This window comes from Chiloscyllium plagiosum, chromosome 35 (assembly GCF_004010195.1).
Source record: "Chiloscyllium plagiosum isolate BGI_BamShark_2017 chromosome 35, ASM401019v2, whole genome shotgun sequence".
Taxonomy (NCBI): Eukaryota; Metazoa; Chordata; class Chondrichthyes; order Orectolobiformes; family Hemiscylliidae; genus Chiloscyllium; species Chiloscyllium plagiosum.
This window is the reverse complement of record NC_057744.1, coordinates 3,640,286-3,658,629: the sequence shown is the minus strand read 5'-3', so window position 1 is coordinate 3,658,629 and position 18,344 is coordinate 3,640,286. Positions and strand designations below refer to the sequence as shown.

The following is an 18,344-nucleotide window of genomic DNA, read 5'->3' as shown; positions in this document are numbered from 1 at the left end:
CTAGTGTAGGTTAGGTGGGCTTGGATCGGCGCAACATCGAGGGCCAAAGGGCCTGTACTGCGCTATATTCTTCTATGTTCTATGTTCTATGGTAAAAATGAGAAAGGAGGACAGAGGTGAGTGTGCAAATGGGACCTGCAACAAGGCACAAGGTTAAGGGCTGGTTTGGACATGGTTTAGGTTTCTTGCATTGTATCCAACTTTAAAAGGAAGCATTAAACTTTGAGAGAACTTGTCCACAGATTCCAAAGTTAATGTTGGAATTATTTAGCTTGGAGGCATCACCTTGGCAATGTCACAGAGACAGAAATGAAAGATCTTAGGCCAGTATCTGTAATTCCTAGACATGTGATAACAGAGAGCTGGAGGAGCTTGGTATTAAATATATTTAGAGATTTGAGAAACTGAAGGCACTAAAGGATGTAGTGATGGTGAAGGAAGGGAAGATGAGGGAGAAACATAGTCATGATCATTCTGAATGTTAGTGTGGGCTCAACATACCCTATGTCTCCATAGTGTGGAGGTGCTAGTGTTGGACTGGGGTGGACAAGGTCAAAGGTCATATGACACCAGGTTATAGTCCAGCAGGTTTATTTGAAATCACTAGCTTTCACAGTGCTGCTCCAAAAGAGGCTGGATGAGTAATCCCAGGCTGATGTACCCGCACTGTAGTGCTGCACTCTCAGAGGTACTGCCTTCAGATGAATAATGAATTTTAAATTATTTGTTACTACTAATTACTAAAAGTACTAATTTTAATTTGAGACATCATCTGTTCAATGATGTGGGCATAAAAGATTTCACAGGACAACTGAAGGAGGGATATGGAAGTTCTTCCAAGTGTCTACTTAATATTTGTTCTTCTACTAACCTTGCTAAAAGAGATGATCTGGTAACCAGCACATTCCTATTCATGGGATCATGCTGTGTACAAACTGATGACCACATTTAAATGGGGAATTAATTAGCTATATCACAAGTCTTTATAAATGCAAGTCCTTTCTGTCATTTAAAGATGCCAGAAACTAAACCACTTTGACGTACAGTAAATGATTCATTGGCTGGTGCAGTAACACAGCTGTCACCCAGCTGACAGAGACATGCTGTGACACTGCCCCCCCCCCCGCAATGTTTTGTCTCCAATGTAACTGCTTCCTTCCTTCCATTCTGCGTCACCACAAACAGATCGTTTCAGGTGAGAATTCTCTTGATGCAACATGATCTCCAGCTCATCACCAACTGGGTCACGATGAAAATCATTAACCAATTCAACAACAACATGCATTTATATTGCATTGTTAATGCAGTAACATGGCCTGTTGGACCTCACAGGTGTCCACTCTGACACCACACCTCATAACGTGATGTCAGTGCACTCTTGTTTCTGATGGAACCATCTGGAATGCCTTGGGTAGATTTGAGTTGGCAGCAGTCAATATTACTATTGCTACCTGGGGAGGGACGTCTACATGAAGAAAGTCATGCACTTGATAAAGAGAAAAAGTTTGCTACGCGCTGGGAGGCAATAGCCTAGTGGTATTATCACTAGAGTATTAATCCAGAGATTCCTGTAATGAGCTGGGGTAGCCGGCTTTGAATCCCTCCATAACAGATAAATAATTAATGATCTGAGAGTGACTGTGCAACTAGTTTTGATTGTCAGAGGAAAATCCCATCTGGGTCACTAATGTCCTTCAGGGAATTAAATCGGTTATCCTCACCTGCTCTGACCGACCTGTGACTCCAGACCCACAGCAATGTGCTTGACTCTCATCTGCCTTCTGGGTAAATAGGGCTGGGCAAACAACATTGGCGATGCTAACATAATGGGCTCTTATGTGACATCAGGCTCAAGTTATAACTCAGTACATATTACAGTTTATATGCACACAAGAAACAGAAGCAGAGCTGGGTCATCCAGCTGGCCAAGTCTGCTCCACCTTTTGATCATTGCTGATGTGTTCATCCCCATTCTCCTGCTTTCGAAACCTTTGATCCCCAAACTAATCAAGAACCTATCTACCTTTCTCATAAAGACACTCAATGACTTGGCCTCCATAGCCCTCTGCGTCAATGAGTCCCACAGATTTCTCCTCACCTCAGTTCTAAAGGGTTGTCCCTTCACTCTGAGGTCGTGCCCTCGGACCCAAGTCTCTCCAATTAGGGAAAATGTCTTCTCCTCGCCAAGCTCCTGTTATGACGAGCCTTTCATGATTAGATTACCTACAGTATGGAAATAGGTCCTTTGGTCCAACAAGTCCACCCCGACCCACGGAAGAGTAACCCACCCAGACCCATTCCTCTATGCGATATTTATCCTTGACTAATGCACCTAACACTATGACCAATTCACTTAACCTGCACATCTTTGGACTGTGGGAGGAAACTGGAGCTCCCGGAGGAAACCCACACAGACACGGGGAGAATGTGCAAACTCCACACAGACAGTCTGCCCAAGGAGAGAATCGAACCCAGGTCCCTGGTGCTGTGAGGCAGTGGTGCTAACCACTGAGCCACCGTGCCACCCTGTCATCCCCGGAATGATTCTTGTAAACCCTCTGTGTAAAATCTTTTCCCCTCATTACTGTTTTAAAACTCTCTCCTGTCCCTTAAAAATCTGCCCCCGAGACTTGAAATCCCCCATCCTAGGGAAAAGACAGTTACCATTAACCCTATCTATACTCCTCATGATTTTATAAACTTGCATCAGGTTGTCTCTCAACTTCCTACACACCAGTGAAAAAAGTCCCAGCCTATTCAGCTTTTCTTTATAACTCAAACCTTCCATTCCTGGCAACATCCTGGTAAATCTCTTCTGAACCCTCTCCAGTTTAATAAGAATGCCCTTCCTTTTAACGTGGCGACCAGAACTGCACACGGTACTCCAGAAGAGGCCTCACCAACATCCTGTACAACCTCAACATGACACCCCGACTCCTGTACTCAAAGGGCTGAGCAATGAAGGCAAGCGTGCTAAACGCCTTCTTAAGGTGGAACATTGCACAGTATTTTTTGAAGAACAGCAGGGGAGTTTGCTTTCACACACTGCTTGATGTTTTCTTCAGTGACATGGAAAGGTTGTTTCCTCTTGAGGTAGAATCTGGAACTAGGGACCACTGTTTCGGAATGAGGGGGGGTCATCCTACTTAAGACGGAGATGAGGAGATTTCTATTCTCTGGGAGGATCTTGAGTCTTTGGAACTCTCTCAAAAGGTGTGGGATCAGAATCTTTGGATATTTGTAGGTTGAGATGGAGAGATAGTTGTTAAATGAGAGAGTGAAAAGCTATTGTGGATTGGGAGGGGGGCGGAATATGGTGTAATCAGATCAGCCATGATCTCATTGAATGACAGAGCATTCTCAAGGGGCTGAGTGACCTATTCCTGCTCTTAATTTGTATGATTGTACAAAATTGCCCGAACATTAAGAAGTAATTACACTTCAAAAACATTTTACAGCCTGTAAAACAAGGCAGGATGGACCAAAATCTGTGAGGGGTGCTATGTGAATGCAAGGCCTTTCTTACTTTCAATTAGACACAGACAGCCTCAACAGTAAGCACAATTGTCAATCCGAGGAAATCACAGAGAGTCTGTGTCAAACTCCGCAATCCTCCATATCTGCGGGCACTTCCCCTACATTTTGTAACCAAACATTATTGCTCAAAACCCTGCAAAGTATTTCCTGTGGCTTTGTAAGGATAATTGATCCTGGGAATTGTGGGAGACCCTGTTGGTTTCTGAAGACAGTTTGAGATCTGTTTTAGATACTGTCAGTCACTGATTAACAATCATTCGTATGGTCCTTTCAGGGACACAGATGCCTGGTTAACCTTATTGCTCTAATTACCATGGGCCATATCTGTGATTCCCAGGCCACAAAGGGCTAGCAGATAAAGTAGTGGTGAGGGGGTGGGTGGGGGAGGGATGTTGCAATCATGTGGGATACTAATAAATACTCCCCCCATCCCAGTGGAGCAGCACTGATGCAGATTAACCGAAAAGCGTGTGTTAGACAAACACTGCCCATCCGTGTTCAGTCCGTGCTGTAAAATTGCTGGGCCCTGGAGAAGGCTGAAAGGGTGGAAACCAAATCCAGTCAACCGAGTGCTCAGAGTATCCGCTCAGAGAGTTTTCAAACTTAAAGAGCTCTTTGTTCCACAAACCAACCCAAAATGTTCTGACAATAATGAACTGCAGCGTTCACACAAACTCTGCCATCTAAGTTCTAGTTTTTGGGTTTTTTTTTCTTTCAACCCTCCACTGTCACTAATTTCTTCCCCTTTTCTACAGCCATGTGTCAGCAGTAGCCCAGTGGAGTGATTTCTCATTTCTACATCCAAGATGGCTGTAGGAGTGTTATAAATCCAAGATGGTGGTAGAGTAGGACACTCTCGCCAAAGCTCCACTGCTCTGTCTGTTCCTTTTCTTTTTTTCTCTTTTTTGACTCTCTTCTGTCTTTCTCCTCTTCTGCCTGCAGGCCTGGAGCTGAGTGGGAATGGACTGGAGCTGAGCAGGAATGGCCTGGAGCTGAGAGGGAGTGGCCTGGAGCTGAGAGGGAGTGGCCTGGAGCTGAGAGGGTGTGGCCTGGAGCTGAGAGGGTGTGGCCTGGAGCTGAGAGGGAGTGGCCTGGAGCTGAGAGGGAGCGGCCTGAAGCTAAGAGGGAGTGGCCTGAAGCTAAGAGGGAGTGGCCTGGAGGTGAGAGGGAGTATCCTGTAGGTGAGCGAGTGTGGCCTGCAGGTAAGAGGGAGTGGCCTGGAGCTGAGAGGGAGTGGCCTGGAGGTGAGAGGGAGTGGCCTGGAGGTGAGAGGGTGCGGCCTGGCAGTGAGAGGGTGTGGCCTGGCAGTGAGAGGGAGTAGCCTGGATCTGAGAGCGAGTGGCCTGGCGGTGAGAAGGAGTGGCCTGGAGCTGAGAGGGAGTGGCCTGGAGCACCAAACAGAGTGGGGGTGGTCTGGAGTGGAGTGGGGGATGGGAGTGGTATGGAGTGGACAGGGGACATTGACCAGCAGCACCGAGTGAAGCTGGCTCCTCGTTGGGAACCGCTGGAGCGCAGTCGGACCATGTGGAAGCCTTTATAGAACGACTGTAATGTCTATCTTTTTAGCTTTATTTCTTATTTTCCTAACATATCCTTTCCTAACATCCCTTTTGGAATGGCAGGCGGTGACCAGTGGGGTACCACAAGGTTCGGTGCTGGGACCGCAGCTGTTTACAATACACATCAATGATATAGATGAAGGCATGAAAAGTAATATTAGCAAATCTGCTGATGACACAAAGCTGGGTGGCAGGGTGAAATGGGAGGAGGATGTTATGAGAATACAGGGTGACTTGGACAGTCTAGGTGAGTGAACGGATGCATGACAGATGCAGCTTAATGTGGAAAAATGTATGGTTATCCACTTTGGTGGCAAGAACAGGAAAGCAGATTACTATCTAAATGGAGTCAAGTTAGGTAAAGGGGAAGTACAACGAGATCTAGGTGTTCTTGTACATCAGTCAATGAAAGCAAGCATGCAGGTACAGCAGGTAGTGAAGAAAGCTAATGGCATGCTGGCCTTCATAACAAGAGGAATTGTGTATCGGAGTAAAGAGGTCCTTCTCAGCTGTACAGGGCCCTGGTGAGACCGCACCTGGAATATTGTGTGCAGTTTTGGTCTCCAAATTTGAGGAAGGACATTCTGGCTGTTGGGGGAGTGCAGCGTAGGTTCACGAGGTCAATTCCTGGAATGGCAGGACTATCATATGTTGAAAGATTGGAGCGACTGGGCTTGTATACACGTGAGTTTAGAAGGATGAGAGGGGATCTGATTGAGATGTATAAGATTATTAAAGGATTGAACACTTTGGAGGCAGGAAGCATGTTTCCGCTAATGGGTGAGTCCAGAACCAGAGGACACAGTTTAAAAATAAGGGGTAGGTCATTTAGAACAGAGTTGAGGAGAAGCGTCTTCACCCAGAGAGTGGTGGGTGTGTGGAAAGCTCTGCCCCAGAAGGCAGTGGAGGCCTAGTCTCTGGATACTTTCAAGAAAGAGATGGATAGAGCTCTTAAAGATAGTGGAATCAATAATGGGGATAAGGCAGGAACAGGATACTGATTGTGGATGATCAGCCATGATCATAATGAATGGTGGTGCTGCCTTGAAGGGCCGAATGACCTACTCCTGCATCTATTGTCATTGTCTATTATACTATGTATACCTGTAATGTAGTGTTACTTTTTTCTTTATTTTCTCTATCTTTTGTACCTAATATTTGTACCTAGGTTCTTTGTACCTAAGATGGAGCAATGTGTTGGCAACATTGTACACTTTTCACTGTATTCCTGTACTTTCGTAACTCAAATACACGTGGTGATAAACCTAATTCTAATTCTAATTTCAGAGGCTTGAGGGTTCACGTTCCCCCTCCAGTATAGTGATGGTAATGAGGTCAGTCAGTTGGACCTTATAGAAAATGAATTCCCTGATTGGGACTGTTAATCTGGTTCAATCAGGGAGCCCTGGCTGACAGATAAAAAAGAGTATCAAACACACTGGTACCTGATTCAGAATGAGGCAGGACTAAAGTCAAGAACTGTTCCTGTGTAAATAAACAGAGACTTGGTGACGGGAGTTGGTGCGAGGTTATTGACTTTAAGTATGAAAATCAGAAAGCAACACCGTAGTGCAGTACCTGAGAAGCGCTATAGGAGGTGCTCTCTTTACAGGAGGTGTTAAACTGAAGCGCCCATTGGCCCTCCCAGAGCAACAGCTCCTGTGGTACTAGTTTGAGGTACAGCACAGGAATTAACCTGAATACCCTGGCCAAAATCTATCTTTTTCATAAAAACAGATTATCTGGACATTGCTATTGCTAGTTGTGGGAGCTTGCTGTGTACAAACTGGCTGCCAATTTTCTGACATTACAATGCTGACCTCACTTCAATGGGATTTAATTGGTTCAGAGATGTCTGATGGTCATAAAAGGCGCTATATAAGTGCAAGGCATTATTTACATTTCTTTTGTCAACTCCGTAACCCTGCAATATACATCATTACAGAAAGGTACATGCCCTAAATAATGAGATTAGTCAGCTTTGGGGGTTTCACTTTATAACTACATTAAACTGGATGAAACATACAGCGTGGAAAGTGGGCATCTCCCCCACTGTTGCCTGCAGTTGGTTTATGTTCCTTACTACATTAGCCATCTGTCTACTCACTGCCTGAACCTGTCAATGCTGTTTTACCTCAGCTTCCTCATGTTGTCACACCTATTACCTGAAAGGGATGCCTAGCAAAACTTCGCAGCCAATGAGATACATCCTTTTCTTTATTCATTCACAGGGTGTGGGCCAGTATTTATTGCCTGTCCCTACTTACTCTGGTGAAGGTGCAGTCCTGTGCGGTTGGTGCCATTAGGGGGGAAAGTTCCAGGATGTTGTCCCAGTGATACTGAGGTAACGGCCATAAATGACCAAGTGAGTGGCTTGGAGAGGAACGTTCAGGAAATTGCAGCAGCCCGTATACAGCTCCCACAAACTGCAACAAGATAATGAGCACATTTATCAGTTTTTGTGCTAAATCCTGTGCTAAATGTTGGTCTCCAAGTCATTGGGGAGAACTCCTGATTTCTCCTTTGAACAAATGCAATGGAATATTTTGGTGTGGGGAAGGTCAGATATAAACAAAGACATGAATCTGCAGCTTGAGAATACGTTCAGAGTTACAGTACATGATCAAACAGTGGGTGGAGAGACAGAGGAAAACTTTCTTGCTAAATTTGAGATGGTCTCTTTATTGGCAGCAGATGTGTGGAACGTTCCTTGTGGCTATTTGATTTAACTAGCCTGTCAATCAGACTCATTGTGAAGGGTAGGTTACAGTGTAAATACAGCTGGAACAGGCATTACTCACTGAATAACCAGCAGTAGTAAAGGAGGTTCACTTCTTCTTTGCAACAGAGTTCTAAGCTGAAGAGATGAGGCCATTCAGCCTTTGTGCCAGTACAGTATTGGATATTTGTAAGAGCTGTCCAATTAATCCCATACTCCCCATTCTTTCCCGTAGTACCCAGTGAGCCAGTGTGCAGTGAGACAGTGTGCAGTGAGACAATGTCCAGTGAGCCAGTGAGACACTGCCCAGTCAGACAGTGCGCAGTGAGACAGTGTGCAGTCAGATAATGTTCAGTCAGACAGTGTGCAGTGAAACAGTGCCCAGTCAGACAGTGCCCAGTCAGACAGTGCGCAGTGAGACAGTGTGCACTGAGACACTGCCCAGTCAGACAGTGCCCAGTCAGACAGTGTGCAGTGAAACAGTGCCCAGTCAGACAGTGCCCATGAAACAGTTACCCATGTAATAGTATTCAGTAAGACAATGTCCACTGAGCCAGTGAGGCAGTGCCAGGAGGAACACCATTTTACACAGATGCATTCAGACATTTGGAGAGCAGTCAGTGAGTGGTACTATTCCTCTATCAGAAGCGGAATTGGCCTGGGATCTGTGTACTGCACTTTCCAAAACTTAGCTCAGCTTTCCAGCAAATCAAACAAGAAGCTGGAAACCAACAGTGTAAATCACAGGCTGCTTGTACCATGGCAACAGCAGGGCGACTTCCTGTCTAATTGCTGGGTTTGAGTTATCCTGTGACTGTCATCTGTGAGCCAGTCACATCCAGGGTGCGATTTCAAAGCTGCTCAGCTAATTTAGGAAATGGAACAGACCATCTGCTTCACATCAACCACATTGCTGGAATCTTGTTGTGAAAATACATTTATAACAAATGAAAAAAAAGTGTGCATTTATGTAGCACCTTTCACAAACTCAGGACATCTCGACGCACCTTACACAAAGCAAGATTCCACATTGCGGCGCTGACTGGATAATCTGTCTTTGTTTCCGTGATTTTGGCTAAAGGATAAATGTCAGGCAGGACACCAGAGAGAGCTTTCATTTTCTTTATTGAAATATTAATATCTTTGTATCCACTTGAGAGGGCATGGCAGGACCCTGGTTAAGGTGCTATCGAAAGGCAGACAGTGCAGCACCTTTACAAAGTACTGCAGCCTGGGGAGTATCACCTGAAACCATATTCTCAGAATCGCTAGAATGGAACTTGAACCTACACATCTCTGGGGTAGAGGTGCTATCAGCTAACCTATAGGTGACAAAACTTGAGCATTTTGAAGTTAAATTAAAGAGAGGCACAGAGAGACGGCACCGTTTACTTTGTTCTTGTGTCCTGCTCCCAGAGACGCACCAAAAGCTAGTCCTTCCAAATAAATCTATTGGACTTTAACCCGGTGTCGTGTGATTTTTGACTTTGTCCACCCGAGTCCAACACCAGCTCCCCACACCATGGCTCCCAGTGAGGACCATCCTGCACTCCTACTTCTGTGGAAAAGTCTGACCTCTCTGCCATCTTGAAAAGCAGAGGGAAGATTATCTTGGCTGGGGCAATTAGGAACGGGCAACAATTAGTGACCCAGCCTGTGGTGTCCACTTCCCATGACCGGGATTGGAAATAAACAGAAAAACTGAACTTCACCCAACTGCCTCATCAGTGCTTTCCGGGGCATCACTTCACTCAATGTTATACCATCCGATCACAGCCAATGGGTATTAAGGGCAAGGCACTTTGCAGCACGGTGCCCCCTACAGGCCAGCTGACAGCATGACCTTGGATATTTACTGCAAGTTTTTGAAGGTTTGCCAAAGCCCTTTGTTACGGTCACAGCACCCCTCCCCACCAGCCCCTCCCTTACCACTAACAGGAATCCCCTTCCCACCCCGCCCAATCTCACCAGCCTCTCAATGTCAGGTGACATAGTGATAGTGTTACTTGCCAGTAATCCAGCGGTTCAAGTTAGCAAACTTGGGCACATGGATTCAAATCCCAACCAATTTGTTAATTAGGTTCTCCTTTTGGGAGTGAAATCTGCTGTCCTTACCTGGTCTCCCGTCCATGTAACTCCAGGCCAATAGCTAAATGGTTCACTGTTAACTACCCTCTGAACTAGCCCTACAATGCCACTCAGTTCAAGAGCAATTAGGGACAGGCAATAAATACTGGCCTTTGCAGTGATACTCAAAGGTAAGGGTTTAAGATCAGTAGCAGCAGGACTTTAAGATGCTGCTATTATTCCGGGGTCTGAGGTACAATGATACATTAATGCCGTCCTTAGCAAAACTGGCAACGTACCATCCGAGTGAATTCCTTATGAGGTGAGACTTTCAGAGTCTGTGGGATGACAAAAGCAGCTTAAAATTCCCTCGATTTTCAATTATTCATGAGTGTTAAGTATGGTGTTGTGGCTGCTTTGTGAAATTTGAGGTGAGTGCATTCAATAAACTGATTGTAAGTCATTTGTTTATCAGATGAGGAAGTGATTGTGAAAGAATATTAAATAGAGCATCCTCCTGACCTCATTAATAATACTGTAAGTCAATCACCTCTGTTGTACAGCATGAGAGAATAAATTCGATTCATTCATGCAAGGAATTAATTATCATTTAAATTACCTAAAACAACAACTCATTCAAATTCGATATACAAAATGCAGAGCAGTAAACAAAGAATGAATACTTCTTGTACAAAGTCAATACCACCAGTGGGATTTAGATCAGGATTCTGTGCAATTCTTTTTCACTAATTACAAATGCAAAATACAGTAAGTGCTGGAAACCTGAAACTAAAAAAACTGGAAATATTCAGCAGGTTTCATTTTTCTTTCATAATGGTATGTACTATCAACAAGGTTCATTGCAGAAATTCACCAAAGATCCTCAGACAGCACCTTCCAAACCCACAACCACTTCCATCTCGCCAAACAAGGGCAGCAGATACATGGGAACACCACCCCCTGCAAGTTCCCCTCCAAGCCACTCACCATCCTGACTCCAAAATATATCGCCATTCCTCCAGTGTCGCTAGGTCCCTCTCAGCTCCAGTGTCACTGGAACTCCCTCCCTCAGGACATTATGGGTGTATATACACCTCAAAGACAACATTGATTAAAGAAGGCAGCTTACCGTCACCTCAAGGACAATTAGAGATGGGCAATAAATGCTGACTTCAGTGGGCGGCACAGTGGCTCAGTGGTTAGCCCTGCTGCCTCACAGCACCAGGGACCCGGATTTGATCCCTGCCTCGGTGACTGTCTGTGTGGAGTTTGTACGTTCTCCCCATATCTGCTTGGGTTTCCTCCTACAATCCAAAGATGTGCAGGTTGGGTGAATTGGTCATGCTAAATTGCCCATAGGGTTAGGTGCATTAGTCAGGGGTAAATATAAGGTGGGGGAATAGGTGTGGGTGGGTTGCTCTTTGGAGGGTTGGTGTGGACTTGTTGGGCTGAAGGGTCTGTTTCCATACTGTAGGGTATCTAATCTAATCTAACCAGTGAGACCACATCCCATCAACAAATTGTAAAATGAGACAACATATATATGTGATACCAAGCCTCTTACAGGGTCAGCATTAGATGTGGGCAACAAAGACTTATCTATGTTGCATCTTTAATGCAAAAGCAGCTGAAGGTATTTTAAGGGACAGAGCACATGCTTTAGACAGAACAGCACAAAACAGAAAGTGCTGGAGAAATTCGGAAGGTCTGGCAGCATCAGTGGCCAGAGAAACAGCGTTAACGTTCTGAGCCATTCTGAAGAAGAGTTACTCAGAATGTTAACTCTGTTTCTCTCTCCACATCTGCTGAGATCCTCCAGTGCTTTCTGTTCTTACTTACCAGCCCTGTCAGCGACACTCACATCTCTTGAACATATAAATAAAGGATCTTCACTCATTTACATTCAGAAGCTGTGATGCTCTTTGGGAATCCTGAGGTTGTGAAATTATTAAAATGCAACTTCTTTCTTTGCATTGAATTGCTGTTCATTTTCTCCTTACCTTGGGACAGGCGTTTCGGCTGGGTCACCTGAACTCCATCCACCATGCACAGGTTCCCACACGGATACAGTGTTATTACTCCATTTCGGTTTTCGATGCAGCAATGCTGGTTAGCAATGCCGGGTCCTTGGATGCTAATGTCCTGTGGAGGGCAATCAGAACTGCCAAACGTGGTCCTCCCTGTCAGCAAGACAAGAATCACAGGTACGTCATGAGATTGACTCATTAAGAATGGCGCAAGATACAGACATGAGAAAGCAACGTAGTACAAGACTAGCCAAGAGAGTCTTGCCATCTTCCTGTCTCTGAGCCCCTCCACCTTCATTCTGCTTTACTGAGAAACCACATTTACCCAGCACTCAAGCTCCTTGGCCAACTGCTCAGCCAATCAGGATGGGTCTGTTTGACCACAGGAGGTGCTCACATTCGTGCGTGACCCTTCCTCACTGAGTGCTTGGTGGGGTCGTGCCCATTTATTAACCCAGCCAGGCTGGCATAAAAGCCCACCAGGTCCTCTATTGCCAACAGAAAGGAAACCGGCTGGTCTACATGTGACTTCATATCCAAAACATTGTGGTTGGCCCTTAACTGCCTCCCTTCACCCACCCCCAAAATGTTCCCACAAGCAAATCAGTTATATTTGATGTGGCTCATCACCACTCTCTCAAGGGCAGTTAGCGATAGGCAATAAATGCTGGTCTAGCCAGTGATGCCCACATCCTGTGAACAAGTAACAGTAGCAAAATTTCCGAACACCTTCTCGTAGGCAAGGAGTCCAACAATGGCAGCAATTCTCAAGCAAGGGTCCCCAGCCCTCAAAGTCTCTGAGAAAAGATTGGAAAATAAACCAATCATTCATAAACAGCCATTTATGCCAATGTGGAGTGTTGAGTTTGAAATGAGAGCGCAGGGCAGAGGTCCTTCTGACAAACTCTCACTCGCACTCACTAACTCACTTATACACTTCCTCAGGAGGCTAAGGATTTTCAGCATATCCATAAAGACCCTCATCAATATTTATAGATGCAACATAGAAAGCATTCTATCCAGGTGCATCACAGCATGTTATGGAAACTGCTCTGCCCCAGGACTGTACAAAACTACAAAGAGTTATATGCACAGCCCGGACCATCACGCAAGCCAATCTTCCATCCATTGACTCCAACTACACTTTACGTTGTCGTGGAAAGGCAGCCAACATCATCAAAGACCTTCCCACCCCGGTTACAATCTCTCCCAACCTCTTCCATCGGGCAGAAGATACAAATGCTTAAATACATGTACCAACAGATTCAAGAACAGCTTCTTCCTCATTGCTGTTAGACTTCTGAATGGACCTTTCATATTTCAAATCTAATGTTGATCTCGCTTTTTTTACACCTTCTGTGCACTATTACTTTGTATTCCTTGCTCTGTTCAATTGATTTGTATGTCCTTCTATGTTATGATCTGCCTCTACTGCTCACAAAACAAAACGTTTCACTGTACTTAGGTACATGTGACAATAATAAATCAAATCAAATCAAATCAATGACTCACTCACACTCGCTCATATGAACTCACTTGCGCGCAGACACACACTTCCTCACTCATTCACTTGCTCACTTCCAAGTTACATGTAAGGTCTGTTAAACAAACATAATGAATATATATTATTTAGAAAGAGAAACTTGGAGTTGGCAGAGGGGGTTGTGAAATTTTTATAACATCCAGTCTCAATTTTTAATTTAGTTTGTCGTGGGATATGAGGGTCAGTGGTAACACCAGTTTCTGTTGTTCATCCCCTAATTAAACCCTGATCACTGTCTCTGAGCAGATTCAGAAACATTGACCCGGCATGAGCAGATTAATCTAAAATTATTTCACACTTAATGCCAGGGCTTCATACTGGGATAGTAACCTTTCAATGTGCCTCCAGAACAGTAATGTCCTATATTGGGTTGACCTCTTCCCAAATTCACTTGACAGACTAAACTTTAAAAATAGTCTCTGCTGTTTAAAAATAAAACTGGCTAGAAAGGGATATAATTAGTTATAAGCCAAGTTTATACTTTAACAAATTAGTACTTAGTCTCCAGTCAACATGTAGCACCAAATGTCACAAAGGAGAGAAGGTTAACAAGGTGTTTGCCACATTTTTGTGAAAATTAAACATTTAGACCCAAGTCTGTAATTCACTTAGAGTGCAGTGTAGATTGAGCAGAAGGGTCCTATATTCCAAGGATTAAGTTGCTTGGAGAGATTACTCAAACTAGGGTTCTATTCCCTGGAATTTAGAGGATGAGGAGTGATTTGGACAAAGTTTCTAGATGTTAAGGGATATAAGTAGACAGAGTCTGTCTGTTTCCGTTCGTTGGAGAGTCCAGGTCTAGAATGCATTGTTGTCTAAAAACTTTAGCCAGATTTTCCAGCAGGGAAATTGGAAAACACTTCAACACTACAAAAGGTTTGGATGGCAATATATGAGATCAAATGTTAATTTTGAAATTTGGATTAATCAACCCCAGTTAACCAAATGTATTGAGGGTAATGAGGGAAATGTGCTCATATGAAGTTGTTCACAGATCATATCTGAATCTCATTGAATGGTTGTAACAGATTCAGGAGGCTAAATGGCGTCCTCACATTCCAGTCTGTAACTAACTGCCAGGTATCTGCTATTCCACACATAAATCCGCTGAACCTCTCAAATAGGTATCAGTCTGTGACTCAGTTCCAGGTATCTGTTATTCTCTAGGTGCTCTTTTATTTTCCACAATTTTTTTTACATGCAGGTTGGGCAAGCTGTAACTAGTGGAGTTCCAGAGAGATCAATGTTGGGGCCTTAATCATTTACAATCAACAATTTGGATGACAGAACCAAATGTATGGGAAGCTTTATAAATTTTCCAATAACAACAAGATTTATTGTTCCAGCAAGTAAGTTGTTAAGATGAGACAGAGGGTGCTAAAAGGGATATTGGTGGATTAATTGAGTGGGAAAAATATTGATAATGACATGGACAAATGTGACCTCGCCAGTTTGGCAGGAAGAATAGAGAAGAAGAATATTATTTAAATGGAGAAACATTGTGAAACTGAGGGACAGAGGGATCTGGGTGACATGGTATATAAATCTCAAAATGTTAGTATGCAGATATCAGGAAGGCAAGTGGAATATTGAGATTTATTGCAAGGGAATAAAACTGGGGAATAGGAGCAAAATACTAGGGATGCTGAAGGTCTGAAAGACAAAACGGAGAGTAATGGAGAAACTCAGCACGTCTAGCAGCACCTACGGAGAGAGAAACGGAGTTAATGTTTGTAGCCCAGTGTGACTCTTCTTCAGCGTGCACATAAGACTTCACATAAAAGTGGAGACATGTCACTGCAGCTGTATTGACCTCACTGAGGCCACATCTGGAGTACTGTGCACAGTTTGGCCTCCTTACTGGAAAATGGAAATAAATGGGTTAGATGCACTTCAGAGAAAGTTCAACTGACTCATTCCTGAGATGAAGATAAAAATCACACAACACCAGGTTATAGTCCAACAGGTTTAATTCCAAATAAACCTATTGGACTATAACCTGATGTTGTGTGATTTTTAACCCAGTCCACCCCAGTCCAACACCAGCATCTCCAAATCCTGACATGAAGAGCTTTTCTGAAGAAAGGTTGAACAGACTGGACCTGAATTTGTTGGATTTGAGAATAATGAGGTGATCTTAGTGAAACAATTATTATTCTGAAAGGGGAGATACCCAGAGGATGTTTCCCCTTAGAGAGAGACTAAAAATGAGCCAACATGGACTAAAAATGAGATGTCTCCCTTTTAAGACAGGGATGAGGAGAAATATTTCTCCTGGGGTCATTAGAGTGTATCATTTTCTCGAAAGCAGCAGAGGCTGAATCACAGAAATTATTTAATGCTGGATTGATAGTGTTTTTTTGATAGACAAGGAAATCAAGAGAATCTGACAGGAAGGTGGATCTGAGACCACAACCAGATCAACCATGATCTTACTGAATATCAGTGCAGGTGTGAAGGACTGAGTGATCTATTCCTGTTCCTAAATCCTACTGTAGATGTCCCTCAAAACCGGGATTTAAGTGAGGATGGCATGGTGGCTCAGCGGTTAGCACTGCTGCCTCACAGCAATGGGGACCCAAGTTTGAATCCAGCCTCGGGTGACTGTCTGTATGGAGTTTACACATTCTCCCCGTGTCTGTGTGGGTTTCCTCCGGGTGCTCCGGTTTCCTCCCACAGTCCAAAGATGTGCAGGTTAGGGTGGATTGACCATGCTAAATTGCCCATTGTGTCCAGGGATGCACAGGCTAAGTGGATTAGCTATGGCAAATGCAGGGTTACAGGGATTGGGGGGAGGGAGTTGGTAGAGGTGGGATGCTGTTTTGAGGGTCAGTGTGGACTTGATGGGCTGAATGGCTGCCTCCACACTGTTGCGATTCTATGATAAATCCCTGCCTATAACTCAGTCCTGGGCATTCTAACTAGGTTTTTAAAGCAAGACATTTCTGTTTGTAGTGAATGGTCTGTGTGATGTCCAGTTGCAGAAGTGGGGACTTTGACCAATGGCTGCATTTATCTTTACCGGGGCACCCAGGATATTAGAGGAAACAGAGACGGGGGAAATCATTCCATTTAGAGGTCTCGAAAACAAGTGGGGAAGCCTGGGAATTTGTATACCCCCACCAGGAGCAACCACTGTGCACTGAATTGTCTTTGCGTCTGAGTGCTGTAGATGCTGAACAGAGAGAGAAACATTTCTTCTCATCTCTATCATAAAAGGGAGACCTCTCATTCTGGTCTACTCCAATCCCATGGATATTTCGGCCAATTCATTCGATTATTTAATTCAACACAGACTGAGGATTCAACCGAACCATCTGGGACACAAAGGCTCCATCAAGCTCTGGACTTTCTTCCTAAAGCTTTCACTCTCTTTTCTTCCTGAAGTTCCCCTTTAACATTTATTCCATTTACTAAGAGAAGGAAGTGACTGTTAAAGGTGGTGTTACATTCTCCACCACCTTCAACATCCACTCCCTGTACCAGGGACGCCCAGTTGCAGCAGTATGTACCGTCTACAAGACGCACTGTAGCAACTCACGAAGGCTCCACCGACAGTACCTTCCAAACTATACAAATAAAATAAAAATATGTCCTCATGTGGCTCAAGCCTCTATGTGCTTGATACACCTGGGGTTTTTTTTATTAATGATGCTATGTAAATAGAAGTTAATACCTCTCTGATAATGTGCAGTCGACGGCAGAGGTCAAAGGACATAACTCTGACTTGACAAGAAGCAGATACAGTCATAGAGATGTATAGCATGGAAACAGACCCTTCGGTCCAACCCGTCCATGCCGACCAGGTATCCCAACCCAATCTCGCCCCACCTGCCAGCTCCCGGCTCATATCCCTCCAAACCCTTCCTATTCATATACCCATCCAAATGCCTTTTAAATATTGCAATTGTACCAGCCTCCACCACTTCCTCTGGCAGCTCATTCCATACACATACCATCCTGTGTGGAAAAGTTGCCCCATAGGTCTCTTTGCCCCTCTCACCCTAAATCTGCGTCCTCTAGTTCTGGACTCCACCACCCCAGGGAAGAGACCTTGTCTATTTACCCTATCCATGCCCCTCATCATTTTATAAATCTCTATAAGATCACCCCTCAGCCTCTGACGCTCCAGGGAAAACAGCCCCAGCCTGTTCAGCCTCTCCCTGTAGCTCAAATCCTCCAACCCTGGCAACATCCTTGTAAATCTTTTCTGAACCCTTTCAAGTTTTAAAACATCCTTCCTATAGGAAGAAGACCAGAATTGCACACAATATTCCAAAAGTGGCCTAACCAGTGTCCTGTACAGCCGCAACAAGACCTCCTAACTCATGTAGGTAAAAACAATGACTGCAGATGCTGGTTCTCCTTCAAGATCCTCCATTCCATGCTCGCAGCAATGTGCCAGCACCTAACCTCTCTACAGTCAGCCCTGCCTCAGCTGAGGGCCACACTCTCTCAGAATTGCAAAGGACCCACTCTGTACTACATCCTCAGGAGAATTCATACTCTAAACAAACAGTATTTCAACTCCGTTTCAAACATCAAAAATTGTAAGTACAACAAGCTTTTATCTATCTACCTCCATAACCAGCGCTCCTCAAACATTCCAGAAGATTCCCCAGGCCTCTGGATATGCTCGGACGCCATTAGCCATGCAGCTGGTGCAGCCGCTATCCCCACACTGATTGATGACATTATTTCTGCCCCCATCATGGCTGCTTCCACAGCCACTTCCGCCCCTCACAGTTCCTCATGCACCACACGTGACATCACTTCCGCCCCGCATATCATTGTTGATGTCACAGTGACTTACGCCCCCCCATACTGACGTGTTTTCCACCACTTCCACCCCCACCAACGCCACTCACCTGCATTCTGCTGACACGCCCCCC

The 18,344-nt window shown here is 44.6% G+C and overlaps 1 protein-coding gene across 20 annotated transcripts in view; it reads right to left on the bottom strand.

The window, feature by feature from the left end:
* The window catches only part of phldb1b (pleckstrin homology-like domain, family B, member 1b), a 372,433-nt gene that overhangs the window by 214,741 nt on the left and 139,348 nt on the right, over positions 1 to 18,344 (bottom strand). For all 20 annotated transcript variants that reach the window (XM_043676461.1, XM_043676462.1, XM_043676471.1 and 17 more), the window contains exon 4: positions 11,883 to 12,062. In XM_043676461.1, the coding sequence (XP_043532396.1) occupies positions 11,883 to 12,062 (180 nt within the window). The remainder of the gene's footprint in view (positions 1 to 11,882; positions 12,063 to 18,344) is intronic.